Below are 17,862 nucleotides of genomic sequence, written 5' to 3'. Positions count from 1 at the left end.
TCCTCTGCCTGCGGCACCAGCATCCCATATGGGCACTGTTTCTAGTCCTGGCTGCACCTCTTCGGATCCAGCTCCCTGTTATGGAAAGCAGTAGAAGATGGCCCAAGTGCTTGGGCCCCTGCAGCCTCGTGGAAGACTGGGAGGAGGCTCCTGGCTTCAGATCAGTGCAGCTCCAGCTATTGTGGCCATCTGGGGAGTGAACCAGCGGATGGAAGACCTCTCTCTCTGTCTCTCCCTATCACTGTCTGTAACTGCATCTCTCAAATAAATAAAATCTTAAAAAAAAAAAAAAAAAAGGAAATACGGACTGAGAGAAGAGGCGTCAGCCCTGCTTGAGCCGGAGAGAGGTGGGTAAATGGAGGCACCCCCCGTGATGAAGTAAATTCAGCAAAGCTGTAACCTGGGGTGGGGGATGAACAGGGCCTGAAACACTCTGGGCTGCTGACCTTGTGTTTCAGAGGAGGGTGTGGGAAAGCTCATCTTGTAACACTGTATCAGAGAGGCCAAACCATCACAAACCAGGGAAAGATAAGGCACCAGGAGGAGGCCGAGTAGTGTTTTTGCACATGCAAGGTATGAAGGTGTATTTGCTTGAACAAGAGGCACCCTCCCACTCCCCATTTCCTACGTCCTGGACACTTGCCAAACCCTTGCTATAAAAACCCCAGGAAATTGCTTCTTGGAGAGGTAGTTTCTTCTCAGGAACTATAGCTTCCTGCGTCTGCCTTTATGGTCACAGTAAGGCTGATTGAGGCTGATCACTCGGTGACACCCCCAAGAGAGGGACCCACTATGTCCACTAACAAAATGTGAACTTTAAAATCTGGGCCGTAGGCATTGTGGCACAGTGACTAAGCCATCACTTGGGTTGCCCACGTTCCATAGCAAAGTGCCTGGGATTGAGTCCCTCCTCTGCTTCTGATCCAACTTCCTGCTACTGAGCCTGAGGGGCAGCAAATGACAGCTCAAGTACTTCAGTCCTGGCCACAGACATGGGAGACCCAGGTGGGGTTCCTAGCTCCCGGCTTTGGCCTGGTCCTGTCCTGTCGCAGCATTTGGCATCCTCCCACCTGTCCCAAGTGCCTGACATCATGCTGCATGCGACAACGAGCCCAGGAGCAGGAAGGGGGTCATTTATTGCCCGGCTGGAGCAGGGCTATGAATGCTGTGCTGAGATCTGCGATGTGATGGAAGCACTGGGAATGTGAAAGCAGAGACGCGGGGTTGGCTGGAATGCACCAGGTACTTGGGGGACCTCGGGCATGTCACACGCTGGCCGCAGTTTCCTTACCTACAAAACGAGCACAAAATCTGCTATCACACAGCATTGCTGTGACAATGGAATTAACTTAAATGTGACTATGTGAACGTGGTTTATAAACTAAAAAAAAAAAAAAAAAAAACCTGGCTGTCGGTGTGGACAATTGGTGCTGAGGTTAAGATGCTGCCTAGGATCCCCATACCCCATACCGGAGTGCCTAGTTCAAGTCCAAGTTCTGATCCAACTTCCTGCTACTGCGCCTGGGGGGCAGCAGATGACAGCTCAAGTACTTCAGTCCTGGCCACAGACATGGGAGACCGAGGTGGGGTTCCTAGCTCCTGGCTTTGGCCTGGTCCTGTCCTGCCCAGCTCCCCTTCTGATCCAGCTTCCTGCTAATGTACACTCTGGGATACAGCAGATGACGGCCCAAGTATGTGGCTCCCTGCCACCCATGTGGGAGATCCAGAGGTTCTTCCTGGCTCCCAGCTTTGACTTGGCCTAGCCTTGGCTGTTGTGGGCATCTGGGAAATGAACCAGTACCTGGGAGATTCCTTTCTGTCTGTCTCTTTGCCCATCAAATAAAATGCAAATAAATAAATAAAAACTGATAAAGGTGCAGCTATCGCTAAGCACTGACAGGATCTGCATGCTGTGAGTTTGAGATTCTGGATCATCTTGCTTGTGGAAGAAGACATTCCTGAGGCTCTGGATATCATGGAGACACAGCCCAGCTGGCTTCAGAGCCTTGGGCCCAGCCTTACGTCAGCTCCCTGACACCCATGATGCTGTCCACCACCCAGCAGGGGTCCCACTTGCAGCCAAGCCCTGGAGATGAAACCTGGCTGAAAACAAGATGCTGGCTCAGGGGTCAGAAGCCAAGGAGGAAGTAGTGGGCCTGCAAGGCCGTCCTTTGGGATGGTGCAGTCAACCCAAAGGATGGTGGGAGGGAAGAATGTGGGCATTTTCCAAGAAAATGTGGGCTGAAGGGCAGATGTGGCTCAGCTCTCTCTGCTGGGATTGCATGGGCCCCAGCACCACAGCAATCACCACTCTCTCCGCGGCCTGCTTCCCTAGGGGCAGCCTGTTCCCAACAGTACAGGAGTCAGCCAAGCACATCACGTGCTCTGCCCGCTCCTGGTCCACAGTCACGTGGGTGAGGGTAGCATTCACTGGGACTCAACCCAGCCTTCCCCCTTCCCCCACCAGACTGTATGCAAAGGCACACCCCCACCCCTGCACAGGTGCAGCCCCAGCCCACTGTCCTAGGAACCCACTAGTGGCACCTGTGTGGTGTGCGATTACCTCCTGCCTATGTTTAATTCATGACTGGGGGTTGATACGAGCTGCCTAAGAAAGGAAAGAACTCCCCTGGGGTCTCACCCAGTTCCTGCCCACCCACAGGGCACACAGCCGAGGCCCCAGCCTCCTCACTGGGGCTGAGGCTGGGAGTGGAAGCCCCTGATGGTCTTGGAGGACACCGTCCCAGCCAGGGCACCACCATCGGTCTCTCATCCAAAGCCCTGGAATGTCTATGGGCCAATCAGCAGAGTCTCCAGGGGCTCCCTGAGGGTGCTAATAATCCTACAATGATTAGCAGGGGCCAGGGGGTCAGCGCACACTGCTCTGCCTGCTGTCGGTGGAGCGGGCTGGCCAGCTCTGAGGCCGGGGCAAAGAGGCGTCCTGGGAAGCTCTTTTCATGCCAGCACTGAAGGGAGGCTGTTTGGATACACTGATTACTCATCAGCCTCCCCCTTTTGTCTGCCAGCCCAGCCTGACTCCTCGAGGTTGTGAATAGCTCCATCCAGTCTGGAAGCGAGCTGGACGGCTGAGCCGGGCCATGCTCCCGGTGCCCAACAGGCCCATTCCTCGGCCAGAGCCCTGCCCGCGGCTGGGAGGCCGGGGCCGCCAGCCTGGCCTCCTGCCGGTGTTCCTGATTCTGCTTGGCATGGCCTGGGCAGAGGTGAGGCTACAGCAGCCGCAGGAGCAGGCTCCAATGCCCGGAGGTAAGGGACACCTGAGAGAGGCCAGAGGTTGGGGAGCGGTGTGAGCTTCTGGAAGGGGACTTGCACAAGCCAGGCCCTGGGCCGCCCTGGGGTGATTTAACCTGGGACCCACCCGGAAAGTTCAGCGGTCAGGAGGCATGGATGGCTGGGGAGGCAGGTGAACGAAGCGGGTGGGCCTGGGATCGGGGTCAAGGAGTATCGGCTGCAGCCTGCATCAGAGGCCCCGCAAGAGACTCAACGGCCCAGGAGGTCCTAGTCAGGGAGCTGTTGCAAGCCCAGCCCCAGCCCCTTTGCCTCCAAGCCCCAACCCCAGCACTCAATCCAAGCACTGCCTTACTTAGTCTCTCCATCTCTCATTCGCCCTCCATCTCTGTGCTTTGCTCTCCACCCCCACCCCCACCCCAGACTCCCATCTTAGGTCTCCTTTCCTAAGGGCAGGTGCACTCCCCTCTGGCCGTGGGGACGGGTGCCGGGTCTAGCCGTGCCTGCAGCCCAGCCTTTTCTCCCTGGCTCCAGGCCTGAGCAAGAAGGAAAGCTTCTTGCTCCTCTCCCTGCACAACCGCCTGCGCAGCCGGGTCCAGCCCCCTGCGGCCAACATGCAGAGACTGGTGAGTACTCCCCCCTCCCCAGCAGCAGGGCAGGGTGGGAAGGGACAGCAGTCACCAAGCCCACAGCGGGATGGGGGCCCTGATGGCTGGGGGCCCTGATGGCTGGGGGCTCTGCCACTTCCTCCTCCCCAAGGGGGCTCAGAGCTCAGGCCCCTCTGGCTGCCTCGGGCCTTCCCTGGCTTCCCGTTGCCATGGAGATCAGGAGCTGTGGATGGAGCGGGGATCCCCTCCTCCAGGGACTGGAGCTTCACAAAGGAGCCAGCAGGATGGGAGGGACAGGGCACAGGGAGGGAGAAGCCTCCCGCTGGGCTGGGGCAGCCTTCTGTGTGGCCAGGACCCAGTGCTCCTTCCTGGGTGTATCTGGACAACCAAGAGGGAATCCTCTCAAGTTCCCTACTCATTCTTGCTTGCATGGCAGAAGCAGGGGGTGTAGGGTTTTGCACCATCCCGTGGGGCTGCGGAATTAGGGCTCACCGACTCCGGCCCCAGAGTTGGGATCTTGGCAGTCCCAGCTGGGTTAACCGGCCAGGGAGGGAGGTCAGGACCATGTGGGGGCCGGCAGGGTTCCCCATGGCTGCCTCGCATAAACTCCTCCAAGGCTGGCGGCCACAGAGGTGACCTTGAGAGCTCTGGGGTCAGTTTCCCAGGAGGTGGGGGTGGGGCAGCCAGGAGGGCGGTTACTTCTCCCCCGCTTTGCCTGCCCTTCCTCAGCCAGGGTGCTCCCAGCTGTGACACCTGGCGTGGGGTGCTCCTGCAGGGGATGCTGGGACCAGTGTGCCAGTGCGCCCTTGTCTAAGCTGCAGAAAACCCTGCTTCACAAGACAGCACCACTGAGGGCACTCTGCTACTTCCCTCTGTGCTGCCTCTGGGGCTCCCAGCACTCATGCTCTGCTCACTGCACAGACTGGAGACCCAGGCCCACAGGCCGCGGGGCCCCAGGGCGACCCCCACTCTTGCCCACCAGAAGTGAAACCACATCGCGGTGTGGCCTGCTGAGGGTCCAGCCCCAAGCAGGGCGCCTTCCTCCCAGCATTCGTTTAATCCTCACAACCATCTTAGCCGGTAGGCACTTTACTGTCCCATGTTACAGATGAGGATGGTGAGTATCGGAGATGAGGCGACGGCTGGAGGTCACACAGCTGGACTAAGCAGGTGGAGGTCAGCTGCTGTATGGGTGGGAAGCGTGGACAAGGCAGCTCCCGAGAATTCTGTTCACCGGGACCAAAGAGCTGAGGCCCAGGAGACCTCTCCCACACTTGGTTCCCACTGGGGCCCCTACAGACTCCCATCCCAGGGGCAGGGCACGAAGGCAGGAGGGAGAGACACAGCACATCGAAGGAGGGACACTGCCAGTGAATGGCGCTTTACTGTTAGCCAAACACAAAACCGTGGCAAGGCTTGGTTGCTGCCCAGGGCTCACACCCGCAGGTGGGAAAGAAAAGGCGCAAGCCCCTCCCATCACCCACCCACCCCCAGCCTATTCTGTTACTGATCGGGGCTTAAGGATTCAGGAAGGAGGAGGCTCTGCCCTGGGCGTGGCCAGGGTCAGACACCACCTGCGCTTTCCCACACACCTTGGAGAGCCCCTGACGGGTCCTGCCTGAGCTTCCCTGGCCCCGTTTCAGGGAAAGCGACATGCTCAGAGGGTAAGGCAGCCAAGCAGGGCTCCCGGTGCTGTGATCTCCCTCCACGTGACCCGGCACCCATGGGAACTCCAAGACAATGAGGGAGTCAGATCACGGAGGCCTGGCCCACGGGTCTCATTCTTTACACTAACAACTCCCGCTGATGTCTCCCAGGACTGGAGCGAGAGCCTGGCCCAGCTGGCTCAAGCCAGGGCAGCCCTCTGCGGCAGTGCGGCCCCCAGCCCAGCACCGGTCCCATACGTGGGCTGGAACATGCAGCTGCTGCCCAGGGGCTCAGCATCCTTTGTCCAAGTGGTCAACCTGTGGTTCGCCGAGGGACAGTGGTACAGCCACGCAGCAGCCGAGTGTGCCTACAATGCCACCTGCACCCACTACACCCAGGTGAGTGTGTCAGAGGCCAGGCCAGGACACCAGCTCCCAGGTCCTGGTGCCGGCTGGGTCATCGCGAAAGAGGCTAGGGTTTGTCCTAAATTTTCCTCCAAATTGTTTAGTTTTGCTTTTTCCAACTTTAAGTGTCCATTATGTCACACACAAATTTAAAAACGGACCTTGGCCGGTGGCGTGGCTCACTTGGCTAATCCTCCGCCTTGCGGCGCCGGCACACCAGGTTCTAGTCCCGGTTGGGGCGCCGATTCTGTACCGGTTGTCCCTCTTCCAAGCCAGCTCTCTGCTGTGGCCCGGGAGGGCAGTGAAGGATGGCCCAGGTCCTTGGGCCCTGCACCTGCATGGGAGACCAGAAGAAGCACCTGGCTCCTGGCTTTGGATTGGCACAGCGCCGGCCGTAGCAACCATTTGGGGAGTGAACCAACAGAAAAAGGAAGACCTTTCTAACTCTGCCTGTCAAAAAACAAAAAACAAAAAACAGACCTTGTCTGATCCACTACCTAGATGTAGATGTTACTAAACTCCTGCCCATTCCCTCCCACCCCTCCTAAGAAGGGACCTCCTGAAGTTCAAGTGTATCACTCCCAAGCAAATGTCCTTATTTCCTTTCTTCATTCAACATACATTGCTGAGTGCCAGCTGTTAAATCCATGGCCCTGCTCAGGTGCTTGGTAGGGTAGAGCACTGTAAAGGAAACAAGCAGCAAGCAGGCTTTAGTGCCGCCACTCCCTGTCCACGAGCCTCGCAGCTTTTCCACCTGTGCAGATGGGTTGTACTTTTAAACCTTCCGTGAAGGCTGTCTCCATGTGTGTCCTTTCACATGCTGTGAATGTCACGCCAGGCCGCGCTGTAAGATGTATTCTGGTCCACAAAGGCCCGTGTGCCTGACTGCTATGTAGAACTGTGCTATAGGGCCGACGCTGTGGCTCAACAGGCTAATCCTCCGCCTTGTGGCGCCGGCACACCAGGTTCTAGTACCGGTTGGGGCGCCGGATTCTGTCCCAGTTGCCCCTCTTCCAGGCCAGCTCTCTGCTATGGCCCGGGAAGGCAGTGGAGGATGTGGCCCAAGTCCTTGGGCCCTGCACCTGCATGGGAGACCAGGAGAAGCACCTGGCTCCTGGCTTCGGATCAGCGCGGTGCGCCGGCCACAGCGGCCATTGGAGGGTGAACCAACGGCAAAAAGGTAGACCTTTCTCTCTGTCTACCTCACTATCCACTCTGCCTGTCAAAAACAAAACAAAACAAAACAAAAACTGTGCTATAGACAAGCTGCAGTCTATTCATTCAAAAGGCTGTTGACCAGCATCCAGCTGGGCGCCACATTTTTACCAGTACAAGGCACCCTGCGAAGCTCAAGTCCTATTGCTGGGCCTCTTGTGCATGTGTCCGGAGTTTCTCTGGAGAGGCTCAGAAGGGAACAGCTGGTCATACGCAGTATGCACCTGCAACTCTTCTGGGCATTGCCAATGTGGATGCCCCAGTTGCCCAAACCTGCAAACCAGTCCCCAGGCTCTGTCAGCCTCCTTACTTTCAGCCTATCTCAAGGGCACAAAAACCTCACTGTTTTTGATTTGCACCTTCGTTCATAGCCTTTGCCCATATCCAAAAATCTTTTAACAACTCATTTATTCATTTCATATGAATGGCAGATCAGACAGGCAGACAGCTCTTCCATCTGCCAGTTGACTGCCCAAATGCCACAACAGCCAGGCCAAAGCTGAAAGCTCAGAACTCAAGGCAGGCCTCTCATGCGGGTGGCACGGACCTGACTACTTGACCCATCACTGCTGCCTCCCAGGGTCTGCACTAGCAGGAAGCTGGAGTCAGGAGCCTCCAGTGTGGGAGGGATGGGACCTGGGAGCAGCTTAACCACTGGTCAAATGCCCAGCCTCCTTTCTCAACCTGAGGTTGTCGTTCTACCCAGGGCGTTTGTGCACGGTGTGATGTAAGGACTTGATTTCACCTTGGGTACCTTCTGCTGAGTATTTAGTGTTTTCCCCGCTGATGGGTGATGCCCTCAGAGTCCATAGCCACACAGCTCCACGTGTGCTATTCCCAGCTCTCTGTTCCATTTTGTTGGCCCTTTTGTTGATCCCTGCACAAATTTTGTTTTAATTATTATAGCTCTGGGCCCAGCCCTGTGGTGTAGTAATTTTAAGCCTCCACCTGCAGTGCCAGCATCCCATACAGGCACCAGTTTGAGTCCCAGATGCTCCATTCAATCCAGCTCTCTGCTATGGTCTGGGAAAGCAGTGGAAGATGGCTCAAGTGCTTGGGCCCCTGCACCACTAGGGACCTGGGAGAAGCTCCTGGCTCCTGGCTTCAGGTCGGCCCAGCCCCAGCCATCACGGCTACCTGTGAGTGAACCAGCGGGTGGAGTACCTCTTTCTCTGTCTCACTCTGTAACTCTGCTTCTCAAATAAATAATCTTAAGAAAAATAACTATTATGACTTTATAAAAAGTTTTTTTTTTTTTTTTTGACAGGCAGAGTGGACAGTGAGAGAGAGAGACAGAGAGAAAGGTCTTCCTTTTGCCGTTGGTTCACCCTCCAATGGCCGCCGCGGTAGCGCGCTGCGGCCGGCGCACCGCACTGTTCCGATGGCAGGAGCCAGGTGCTTCTCCTGGTCTCCCATGGGGTGCAGGACCCAAGGACTTGAGCCATCCTCCACTGCACTCCCTGGCCACAGCAGAGAGCTGGCCTGGAAGAGGGGCAACCGGGACAGGATCGGTGCCCCAACCGGGACTAGAACCCGGTGTGCCGGCGCCGCAAGGCGGAGGATTAGCCTGTTGAGCCACGGCGCCGGCCTATAAAAAGTTTTGACAGGAAAATCCTCACATTATTGTTCTTAAAAAATTTTGGTTATTCATGGCTCTTGATTCTTTTCTATGAATTAAAAAAAAATTTTCCAAGTTACAAACATGTCCTTCTAATCTGAGTCTGTTAAGCATTTTTTTAAAAGATTCATTTATTTAATTGAAAGACAGAGTTACATAGCAAGGGAGGGAGAGACAGAGAAGTTTTCCATCTGCTGGTTCACTCCCCACATGGCCACAATAGTTGCGGCTGGGTCAATCCAAAGCCAGGAGCCAGGAGCTTCTTCCAGGCCTCCCACACAGGTACAGGGGCCCACACACTTGGGCCATCCTCTACAGCCTTCCAGGCACATCAGCAGGGAGCTGGATCAGAAGTGGAGCAGCTGGGACTCAAACCAGCACCCATATGGGATTCTGGCACTGCGGGGCTGCAGCTTAACCCTCTACGCCACAGTGGTGCCCCCTGTTAAGCATTTTTAAAATCATGACTGGGCCTGCATTTGATCTAACACCTCCCTGCCTCTATTCAAGTAATTAGATGATTCTACCTTCACCTGTTAAAGTGAGGGACTCTATGAATACTCTGTGTGCGTGTGTGTGCATGTGTATATGTGTGTGTGTACACACAGCTGACACATATCACCAGATCTTCCTGGTCATATATTTTAAGCATCTTATTATAGAAAGTTTCAAACATAAAAAGTGGTCAGAATGGTATAATGAACTTCCAGTTTAACAATTACCACCTTGTGGCTTTATCTGTATCCCTGCCTAGTTCCCTCTCCTCATCATTTTAAGCTCATTTCAGACATTGTATCACTTTATCCATAAAACCTTAAATGTATTATCTCTAAAATATAGCTCTTTTTTAAAAAGAGCATAACCACAGTCCCAACATTCATTTTTTTAATGTTAACCCTTTCTGCATTTCTACTTGCACAGCTATAATTCAATTATGCCCAATACACTATGACAGGTCCTCAAATATTAAAATACTCAGGTATTAAAAGCAAGAGCTTCTACCTCGAGTTCCCAAACAGAGCTGGCCAGGCTTCTTCCCAGGGATCCCTTGGATGTTGCCCACGATCTGGAAGCAAGGGGTTAATGCCTGGCACAGCAGTGGGTCTCCATGGGCCCGTGCTCCTGCCCAGATCTGCTCTAATTGGCAAGTGCCCCAGCCCTACTGGTTAAATATTTCTGAATGCCTGCCTACTTGGTTCATCACATGATATGCAATAATGGGATGCAGGATTGTGTGTGTGTTGCTTTAAATTCATTGCTGGATTTGATTTGTAAGTTATTATTGGTATCAGAATTACCTTTAATTTTTTTTGTTCCTACTGCCCTTATGTGGGGTATAGCAATGCCACACTGACTGTGCAAAGTGAGTTGGAGTTGTTAGCTTCATTGCCTATTTGGAACAATTTCTATATTTGCTATTCCTCTCCTATAAAACTGGCCCTTCTTTGACTTGTTTGTTTGTTTGGGCTGTGTATGTTCACATGTGAATGGATTTTAACTCCTGATTCAGCTATTTCTTCTTGAGGCAGTTTGACACGTTCTATTTTCTAGGTAATTATCCATTCCATGTTTTCTTTTTTTAAAATATTTTATTTATTTATTTATTTGAAAGTCACAGTTACACAGAGAGAGAGAGGTCTTCCATTCACTGGTTCACTCCCCAATTGGCTGCAACGACTGGAGCTGTGCCGATCGATCTGAAGCCAGGAGCCAGGAGCTTCTTCCAGGTCTCCCACATGGGTGCAGGGGCCCAAACACTTGGGCCATCTTCTACTGCCTTCCCAGGCCATAGCAGAGAGCTGGATGGGAAGTGAGCAGCCAGGACTCAAATCAGCACCCACATGGGATGCCAGCACTGCAGGCAACAGCTTGGGCCCCTGCACCCATGTGGGAGACCTGGAAGAAGCTCCTGGCTCCTGGCCATCCTCCACTGCTATCCCAGGCCATAGCAGAGAGCTACAGTCCATGTTTTCTAACTTATTGATCATGATTATTCATTATTTAAAAGAGACTTAGAGTTAAACCAAGATTGCTGAACATCTTGACTGTATCTGCAGCTACGTCCCTTGTAAATTCCCAGTATCGGGGCAAGCATTCTGCCTCATCAGGTAAAGCTGCTGCTCCGGATGCCCACATCCCTTGCAGGATCACTCAGGGTCTAGTTCAGACTCTCCTGCTAATGCACACCTTGGGAAAAGCAGATGATGGAGCAAGTGCCTGGGTCTTTGCTACCCAGGTGGGAGTACCAGATGGAGTTCCTGGCTCCTGGCTTCAGCCTGACCTTGGCTATTGCAGGCATTTGGGGAGTGAATTAGTAAATGGATCTCTGTTGCTGTCACTCCACCTTTCAAATAAATAGGTCAAATTTTTAAAAAGTCCCAGCATTGACCGGCGCCGCGGCTCACTAGGCTAATCCTCCGCCTTGCGGTGCCGGCACACTGGGTTCTAGTCCTGGTTGCCCCTCTTCCAGGCCAGCTCTCTGCTGTGGCTAGGGAGTGCAGTGGAGGATGGCCCAAGTGCTTGGACCCTGCACCCCATGGGAGACTAGGATAAGCACCCGGCTCCTGCCATCAGATCAGCGCGGTGCACTGGCCGCAGCGCGCCTACCGCGGCGGCCATTGGAGGGTGAACCAACGGCAAAAGGAAGACCTTTCTGTCTCTCTCTCACTGTCCACTCTGCCTGTCAAAAAAAAAAGTCCCAGTATTATTTGTGCCTTCTCTCTTGTTTTTTACCAATCTTTCTAGAGGTTTGTCTATTTTATTAGTCTTTTCAACAACTCAGCTTTGTGTTTTTAGTGTTCTTTTCATTCCTTTTAATCTTTATTTCATTAATCTCACCTCTTTATGTCATTTAAAAATAATATATTTATAAGACAGAATTACAGAAAGAGCGAGATAACAGAGAGATCTTCCATCTGTGGGTCCATGCCCCAAATGGCAATAATGGCTAGGGCTGGGCCAGGCAGAAGCCAGGAGGCAGCAACTCCATCCAGATCTCCTACATGGGTGCCAGGGCCTTACACGGTGATGGTTCAAGAACTTGGGTCCCTGTCATCTACATGGGAGTCCTTGATGGAGGTCACAACTTCAACCTGGCCCAGCCCCAGCCTAGACCTGACTGTTGTGGGCATTTAGGGAGCGAACCAGGAGATAGAGGCCCTCTGTCTCTCTCTGCCTCTCAAAAAATAAAAATGGAAAATGAAAGAGTGGACTATGGCAATAAGTCACAGCCATCTTTGCAATCAATCACAAGACCACGACATCCACATTCTTCTTTTGCCATTCTCCCCCACTTACCCATAACCTTTAACCCTCACCCTCTGACCCCTCCACTCAGATAGCCTTCCTATCCCTAGCCCTGCCCTGCACAGCCGCTGCTCCTGAGGCCCCCAGGGTGGGTAAGGAAGCTGTCCCTCTGCCTGAATGGTTGCAAAAGTCATGTCTTCCCCTCTCCTGGCATGCATGGCCTGTGCCACTGAATCCTGGATTCGGAGTAGGGGTAGTCCGTGATAGGGTTTCTTTATTTTTTTGACAGGTAGAGTGGATAGTGAGAGAGAGACAGAGAGAAAGGTCTTCCTTTTTGCCGTTGGTTCACCCTCCAATGGCCGCTGCGGACGGCACATCGCACTGATCCGAAGCCGGGAGCCAGGTGCTTCTCCTGGTCTCCCTTGTGATGTGATAGGGTTTCTGAGCCACTGCATCTCTTGCAGCTCGTGTGGGCCACCTCAAGCCAGCTAGGCTGCGGGTGGCATGCGTGCTCTGTGGGTCAGGTGGCGATGGAAGCCTTTGTCTGCGCCTATGCCCCAGGGTAAGCTCCCAGGACTGGCGGGTTGTCTGTGGGGCTGGGTGGGATCCTTCCTCTTAGGGTGAGACACACCCAAAAGGCCTCTTTACATCTCAGTCTGCATTGTTGGTGGGAGAGGGAAGAAGCAGAAAGGGAGAGGCTGCAGAAGATTCTGGTCATGGGCTCCTTCATGGATGCCCCTTCCTGGAAGCCTGGTCCTAGATTTTGGAAGTTTGCCCAGAGTTAGGCTGGAGACCCTGTCTCCCTTGGCTCCCTGACCCCCTTGACTGGGCCAGAGGAGCCAAAGAGGCCAGCGGGGCAGGCAGCAAGTCCCTGGCCATGCCTTGTCCAAGGTCAGGCCCTGCCAGCCCCTCTGGTGCTTGTTCCCACAGAGGCAACTGGGAGGTCAACGGGAAGACCATCAGCCCCTATAAGAAGGGCGCCTGGTGCTCGCTCTGTACGGCCAGCCTCTCAGGTTGCTTCAAAGCCTGGGACCATGCAGGAGGGCTCTGTGGTAAGTGCTCTCCACTGCTCATTCCTTTTGGGGCAGCAGGCACACGAGGGCTTGGGCTGGTGGTCGTGGGGTGGGTGCTAGCATCTTGAACAGCTGTTCCAGGCCCTCAGAGCTCTGGGAGGCACCTGCCTGGACTGCTGGGAGGAGGCCCCTTCTCAGAGCTCCCTCCTCACCTGCCCAGAGGTCCCCAGGAATCCATGCCGCGTGAGCTGCCGGAACGGCGGACAACTCAACATGAGCACCTGCCGCTGCCACTGTCCCCCTGGCTACACGGGCAGATACTGCCAAGGTGAGGAGCACTGGCGTTCCTGGCCACACCTGTGCGGGAGACCCAGTGCACACACAGACAGCCTGGAGGGGTGAGGAGGGAGGCCAAGCACACACCTGCTGCCAGGTGTGCCCCGGGGCCAGGACACCAAGTGCATGAAGGCCTTGAGGGCGCTGACCATGTACTTACCGGCTCTGCACTCTGCAGTGAATAAGCGTCCACGGCACGTAGGCCGTCTGCCAGACCCTGGGCTCCCTGGGGGATCCAAAGTGGAATCCAATAGGGCCCCTTAGGCTCCAGGACAGGGGGAGGAAGGTGGATCCTTTCCCACTGCCCCCACCCACCTACCCTGAGCAGTGACCACAGGCAGGTGACCGCCCACACCCCACTTTGCTTCTCTCTATAACGGGCATCAAAGACCACACACACGGCAGCACCAGAAGCCCTGGTGGGCTTTGTCTCTGAGCAGGAAGTTCTTGCTGTGGTGGGCATCTCCCGGATGCTCAAGGCCTGTAGGGGGCAGCACGGGGGCTGCGGGGCGGGCGCTGAGCGCACTGTTCTGTCCCGGCAGTGCGGTGTGGTGTGCGGTGTGTGCACGGCCAATTCCGGGAGGAGGAATGCTCCTGCGTCTGCCAGGTCGGCTACGGCGGAGCCCAGTGTGCCAGTGAGTCCTGCCCCAGGGCCCCTGCCGAGACTCTTCCCATCTCTTCCCGCCTCCTCGCTCAGTGCCATCACATCAGGAGTTTGACCATGGCCTGGCGGCGGGGAGAAATTGGCAAATGCCAGAAACCAGGGATTTTTTTTTTTTTTTTTTTTGACAGAGTGGATAGTGAGAGAGAGAGAGACAGAGAGAAAGGTCTTCCTTTTTGCCGTTGATTCACCCTCCAGTGGCCGCTGCGGCCGGCACATCTCGCTGATCGCCAGGAGCCAGGTGTTTCTCCTGTTCTCCCATGCGGGTGCAGGGCCCAAGCACTTGGGCCACATCCTCCACTGCACTCCCGGGCCATAGCAGAGAGCTGGCCTGGAAGAGGGGCAACCGGGACAGAATCTGGTGCCCCAACCGAGACTAGAACCCGGTGTGCCGGCGCTGCAAGGCGGAGGATTAGCCTGTTAAGCCACGGCGCCGGCCCAGGGATTGTTTTTTTAAAAGTGATTGAACTCACTCATATTTCTACCAGCACGCCCCTGATGCACACCCACTCTCCACTCTGTGGCCTGCAGCAGGTGGCCAGAGGAGAGGACACTTTGAGCTTAGCCCCCTGGCACAGCAGGAGAGGGTCATGATGCCAAGATCCACACACAAACTCAGGCTCCCTCCCCCCAGCCAAGGTGCACTTTCCCTTCCACACCTGTGACCTGAGGATCGATGGAGACTGCTTCACGGTGTCTTCGGAGGCAGACACGTATTACGGAGCCAAGATGAAATGCCAGGTGATGGCTGACCCCTGCCTTCCCAAAGATGCCAGGGTCTCAAGCAAGGGTCTTCACAGAGGGCCCCTGCGCTGACAGATGGGTCCTCTGACTTCTCCTGATCCCATTCGCTTCAGAAGGAGAAAGCAATGGTCACAGAGTCAGAGGCCCGGAAGCCAGAGGGTCACTTACTGACCCAACAGGCCCAGGACATGGTCCCATCCTGCTTCTACCTAAGGGAGCTGTTCTGATGGATGGGGCTGTAGCTGTGGTTGGCCGCCATGCAGGAATGCGAGCTCAGGGTGGCCAGAATCCAGGGGTCTCATGGGAACCGGAAATGCCCGTGTCCACTCATGGATGCTGGCAGTCAACTTAGATGTATTCAACACACTGTGCGGGACAAACAAAACCCTTCTGAGAGTATGACCTGGCCTGGGCCCGTGGGCTCCCAGTTGGGCCTCTGAGCAGAGAGAGAGGAGAAGCAGGCAGGGCAGGGGAAGGGGACCCCCCCCCCCCGCCCCGGCCCAAGCTTAGAGGCAGGAGGCTGTCGGGGGTGGGGCTGATGACAGCCTGGCCATTCGTGGCCGTGGTGGAGCAACAGGGTGGGCACAAGGGCTGGCTCAGGCTCTGGGGGCCCTGCCAGTGTGACCCCGGGTGGGACTTACAGGAACAGGGCGGCGTGCTAGCCCAGATCCAGAGCCAGAAAGTGCAGGACATCCTCGCCTTCTACTTGGGCCGCCTGGAGACCACCAACGAGGTGACCGACACGGACTTTGAGACCAGGAACTTCTGGATCGGTGAGTAGCTGGCTGGCTGGGGCTATGGTGAGTGCCGCAGCCTGCGCTGAGGTACCACCAGCTTCGGGGGAGGAAGGGAGTGAGGGCTTGGCAGGCGGGGCCAACAGTCAGGCTGCCAACCCCTCCCCGCGAGGGAGGAGGAAGGGGGGATTGCCAGGGGCTCTGCGGACGCTGTGAAGAGTCTAGGGGTTGGGACCAGAAAGACTTCAGGCAGCAGGCACGAGCCCGCCTCTCAGGGTCACTGGGCTCAGAGTGGGGCCCAGGTACGGCTCTCAGGCGATGGGCCAACCCTGGCTACTCCGGCCCAGGGCTCACCTACAAGACCGCGAAGGACTCCTTCCGCTGGACCACGGGGGAGCACCACTCCTTCACCAGTTTTGCCTTTGGGCAGCCTGACAACCAGGGGTGAGTCTGGGGCACCCTCCCTCCCCAGGCCACTTGGCTGAGCCTCACCCCCCACTGAAGAGCCGCCACCCAGCCTCACCTGGTACCCAGGTGCAGGGAAGTCTGGGCCCAGCCGGTGTGGGCACGACGCTGAGAGGAGGGAGACACAGATGAGCAGGAACACCCCACAGGAGAGAGGGAACTCCAGAAGGCTTCAGCCACCTCTGTCCCCACTGTCCCCTTGGCTGTGCCTCCTTTCCCTAAAGCTGCTATCTGCTCACCTCCCTGCACTGCCCCACCTGTGCTGTGCCTGGACCAACACCTGCTCACCTAAGCCATTCAGGCACACATCCACCCTATATCGAGGACCTAGATTCCTGGTTTCCAAAACCCAAGAATGCTGGGGGGCAAGGGGTGGCAGGAGTGGAAGGGCTCAGGCTGTGTGGCCACCAGGGGCTCCAAGTATCTGGCCCCTCCTTGCTGGCAGCCAGGCCTGTGCCCCTGGCCCACCACCTAGAGGAAGTCCACCCTCCCTTCTAGGATCAAGGACGTGGCCCGTCTGTTCCAGGCCCGGCCCTGCCACCCGGCGTGTGCTGTCCTGGGGGCTGGGAGGGGGTCTGTCCAGCCCTCCTGGCTAACCTGAGAAGGAGTGCAGTGATCTGGGAGCAGCACCGGGGCTTGGGGGTGGATCTGGAACCCTGAGCTGCAGCACCTGGGCCCCCAGATGCAGATGGCCCGTTGAGGGTAGAGGGTTTACAACTGACCCAGACTCCTAATTTCATGCCTCTACCCTGAACACCTGACATCCTGGCCGAGCAGGTTTGGCAACTGTGTGGAGCTGCAGGCCTCAGCTGCTTTCAACTGGAATGACCAGCGCTGTAAAACCCGAAACCGTTACATCTGCCAGTTTGGTAAAACCCGAAACCACCATACTGTCCCTCTCCTCTGGTCCCTGTCCCCTGGGGTACTGCTGGCTCGCTCCAGGCTGCTAGGATATAGAAGTCACAGGCCCAGTGCGTCTGAGCACACAGGGCCTTGTGTGTGCTGATGCCTGAGGCTCAGCCTCAGCCTCAAACAGCAAATGCACACAGAGGCGGGACAGCAGCCACACCCCAGCCCCCAGGTTTCTCCAAGGCCCCTTTCTTCCCCCCACGAAAGCTGTTACCTTGGGACCTGTCAGTTCCCTGACTGCTCAGAGCCCAGTGAGCTACCGTGGAGGGCAGAAGTGAAACCCGGCCCTGCACTGGCTCCCAGCAGCACTTGCTGGAGGGAGCTGCTAGAGGGGTACTTCTGGACCCGATGCCCCAGTCCCCTCCCAGGACTGCCTGTGCTGCCACCAACCCTCGCTCTCTTCCTCTTCCTTTCTAGCCCAGGAGCACATTTCCCGATGGGATCCAGGACCCTGAGGTCTCTGGCCAGGCTGCTCTCCCAGCCAACCCCCTGGTGCACCAGCCCTGCCTGCCTGTCTGCCCACCTGACTGGAAGAAGGGCCAGACTCGGACGGCATCCCAGCATCCAGGGGTCTCGGGTCTTGCCCCACGCAGGGAGCTGGGCAGGGGGTGGCAGTGAGGCCAGTGGGGGATGGGGAGTGGGTGCTAGAAGAGCCTGGCGGGGGCGAGGACAGCCTGGGGTCCCCGGCAGGAAAGGTGGGCTTCAATCAGGGGCCACAGCAGCAGAAGCCAGGGTCAGCAGTGCGAAGTCACGCCCTCTTCCATCTGAGCCACATTGCCCGGGTCAGCTGCACCCCCCGGAGGATTAAACTAAGTTATCGATCAACACCAGCCTCGCAAGTGCTCATTTTAAAGAGGGGGGGGATTCAGACTGGTCTCCAGCTCATCAGACGCGGTGTAATAACACTTGACACCTGTTAAACACCTGCTGTTTATCAACTCGTTGAAACGCTCACACGTCCTCCCTGAGAGCAGAGTATTCCTACAGCCATTCTACAATTAAAGAAACGGGAGCAC

At 56.1% G+C, this 17,862-nt stretch overlaps 1 protein-coding gene across 2 annotated transcripts; it reads left to right on the top strand.

Moving 5' to 3' along the window:
* Nucleotides 1–1,091: 1,091 nt before the first annotated feature.
* LOC133748156 (C-type lectin domain family 18 member A-like) lies at nt 1,092–17,353 on the top strand. 2 transcript variants are annotated; one of them, XM_062176754.1, is made up of 13 exons: nt 1,092–1,118; nt 3,171–3,264; nt 3,781–3,872; nt 5,672–5,899; nt 12,449–12,546; nt 12,915–13,036; nt 13,218–13,325; nt 13,876–13,968; nt 14,629–14,735; nt 15,382–15,511; nt 15,820–15,916; nt 16,715–16,806; nt 17,264–17,353. In XM_062176754.1, the coding sequence occupies exons 1-13, from the start codon at nt 1,092–1,094 to the stop codon at nt 17,299–17,301; spliced, it is 1,326 nt and encodes a 441-aa protein (XP_062032738.1). In that variant the 3' UTR covers nt 17,302–17,353. The 2 variants fall into 2 exon arrangements, with proteins under 2 accessions (XP_062032738.1, XP_062032739.1); XM_062176755.1 differs by lacking the exon at nt 5,672–5,899.
* Nucleotides 17,354–17,862: the final 509 nt, after the last annotated feature.

The sequence above is a fragment of the Lepus europaeus genome, chromosome 19, assembly GCF_033115175.1.
Source record: "Lepus europaeus isolate LE1 chromosome 19, mLepTim1.pri, whole genome shotgun sequence".
NCBI lineage: Eukaryota > Metazoa > Chordata > Mammalia > Lagomorpha > Leporidae > Lepus > Lepus europaeus.
This window is presented reverse-complemented; position numbering and strand designations above follow the sequence as displayed.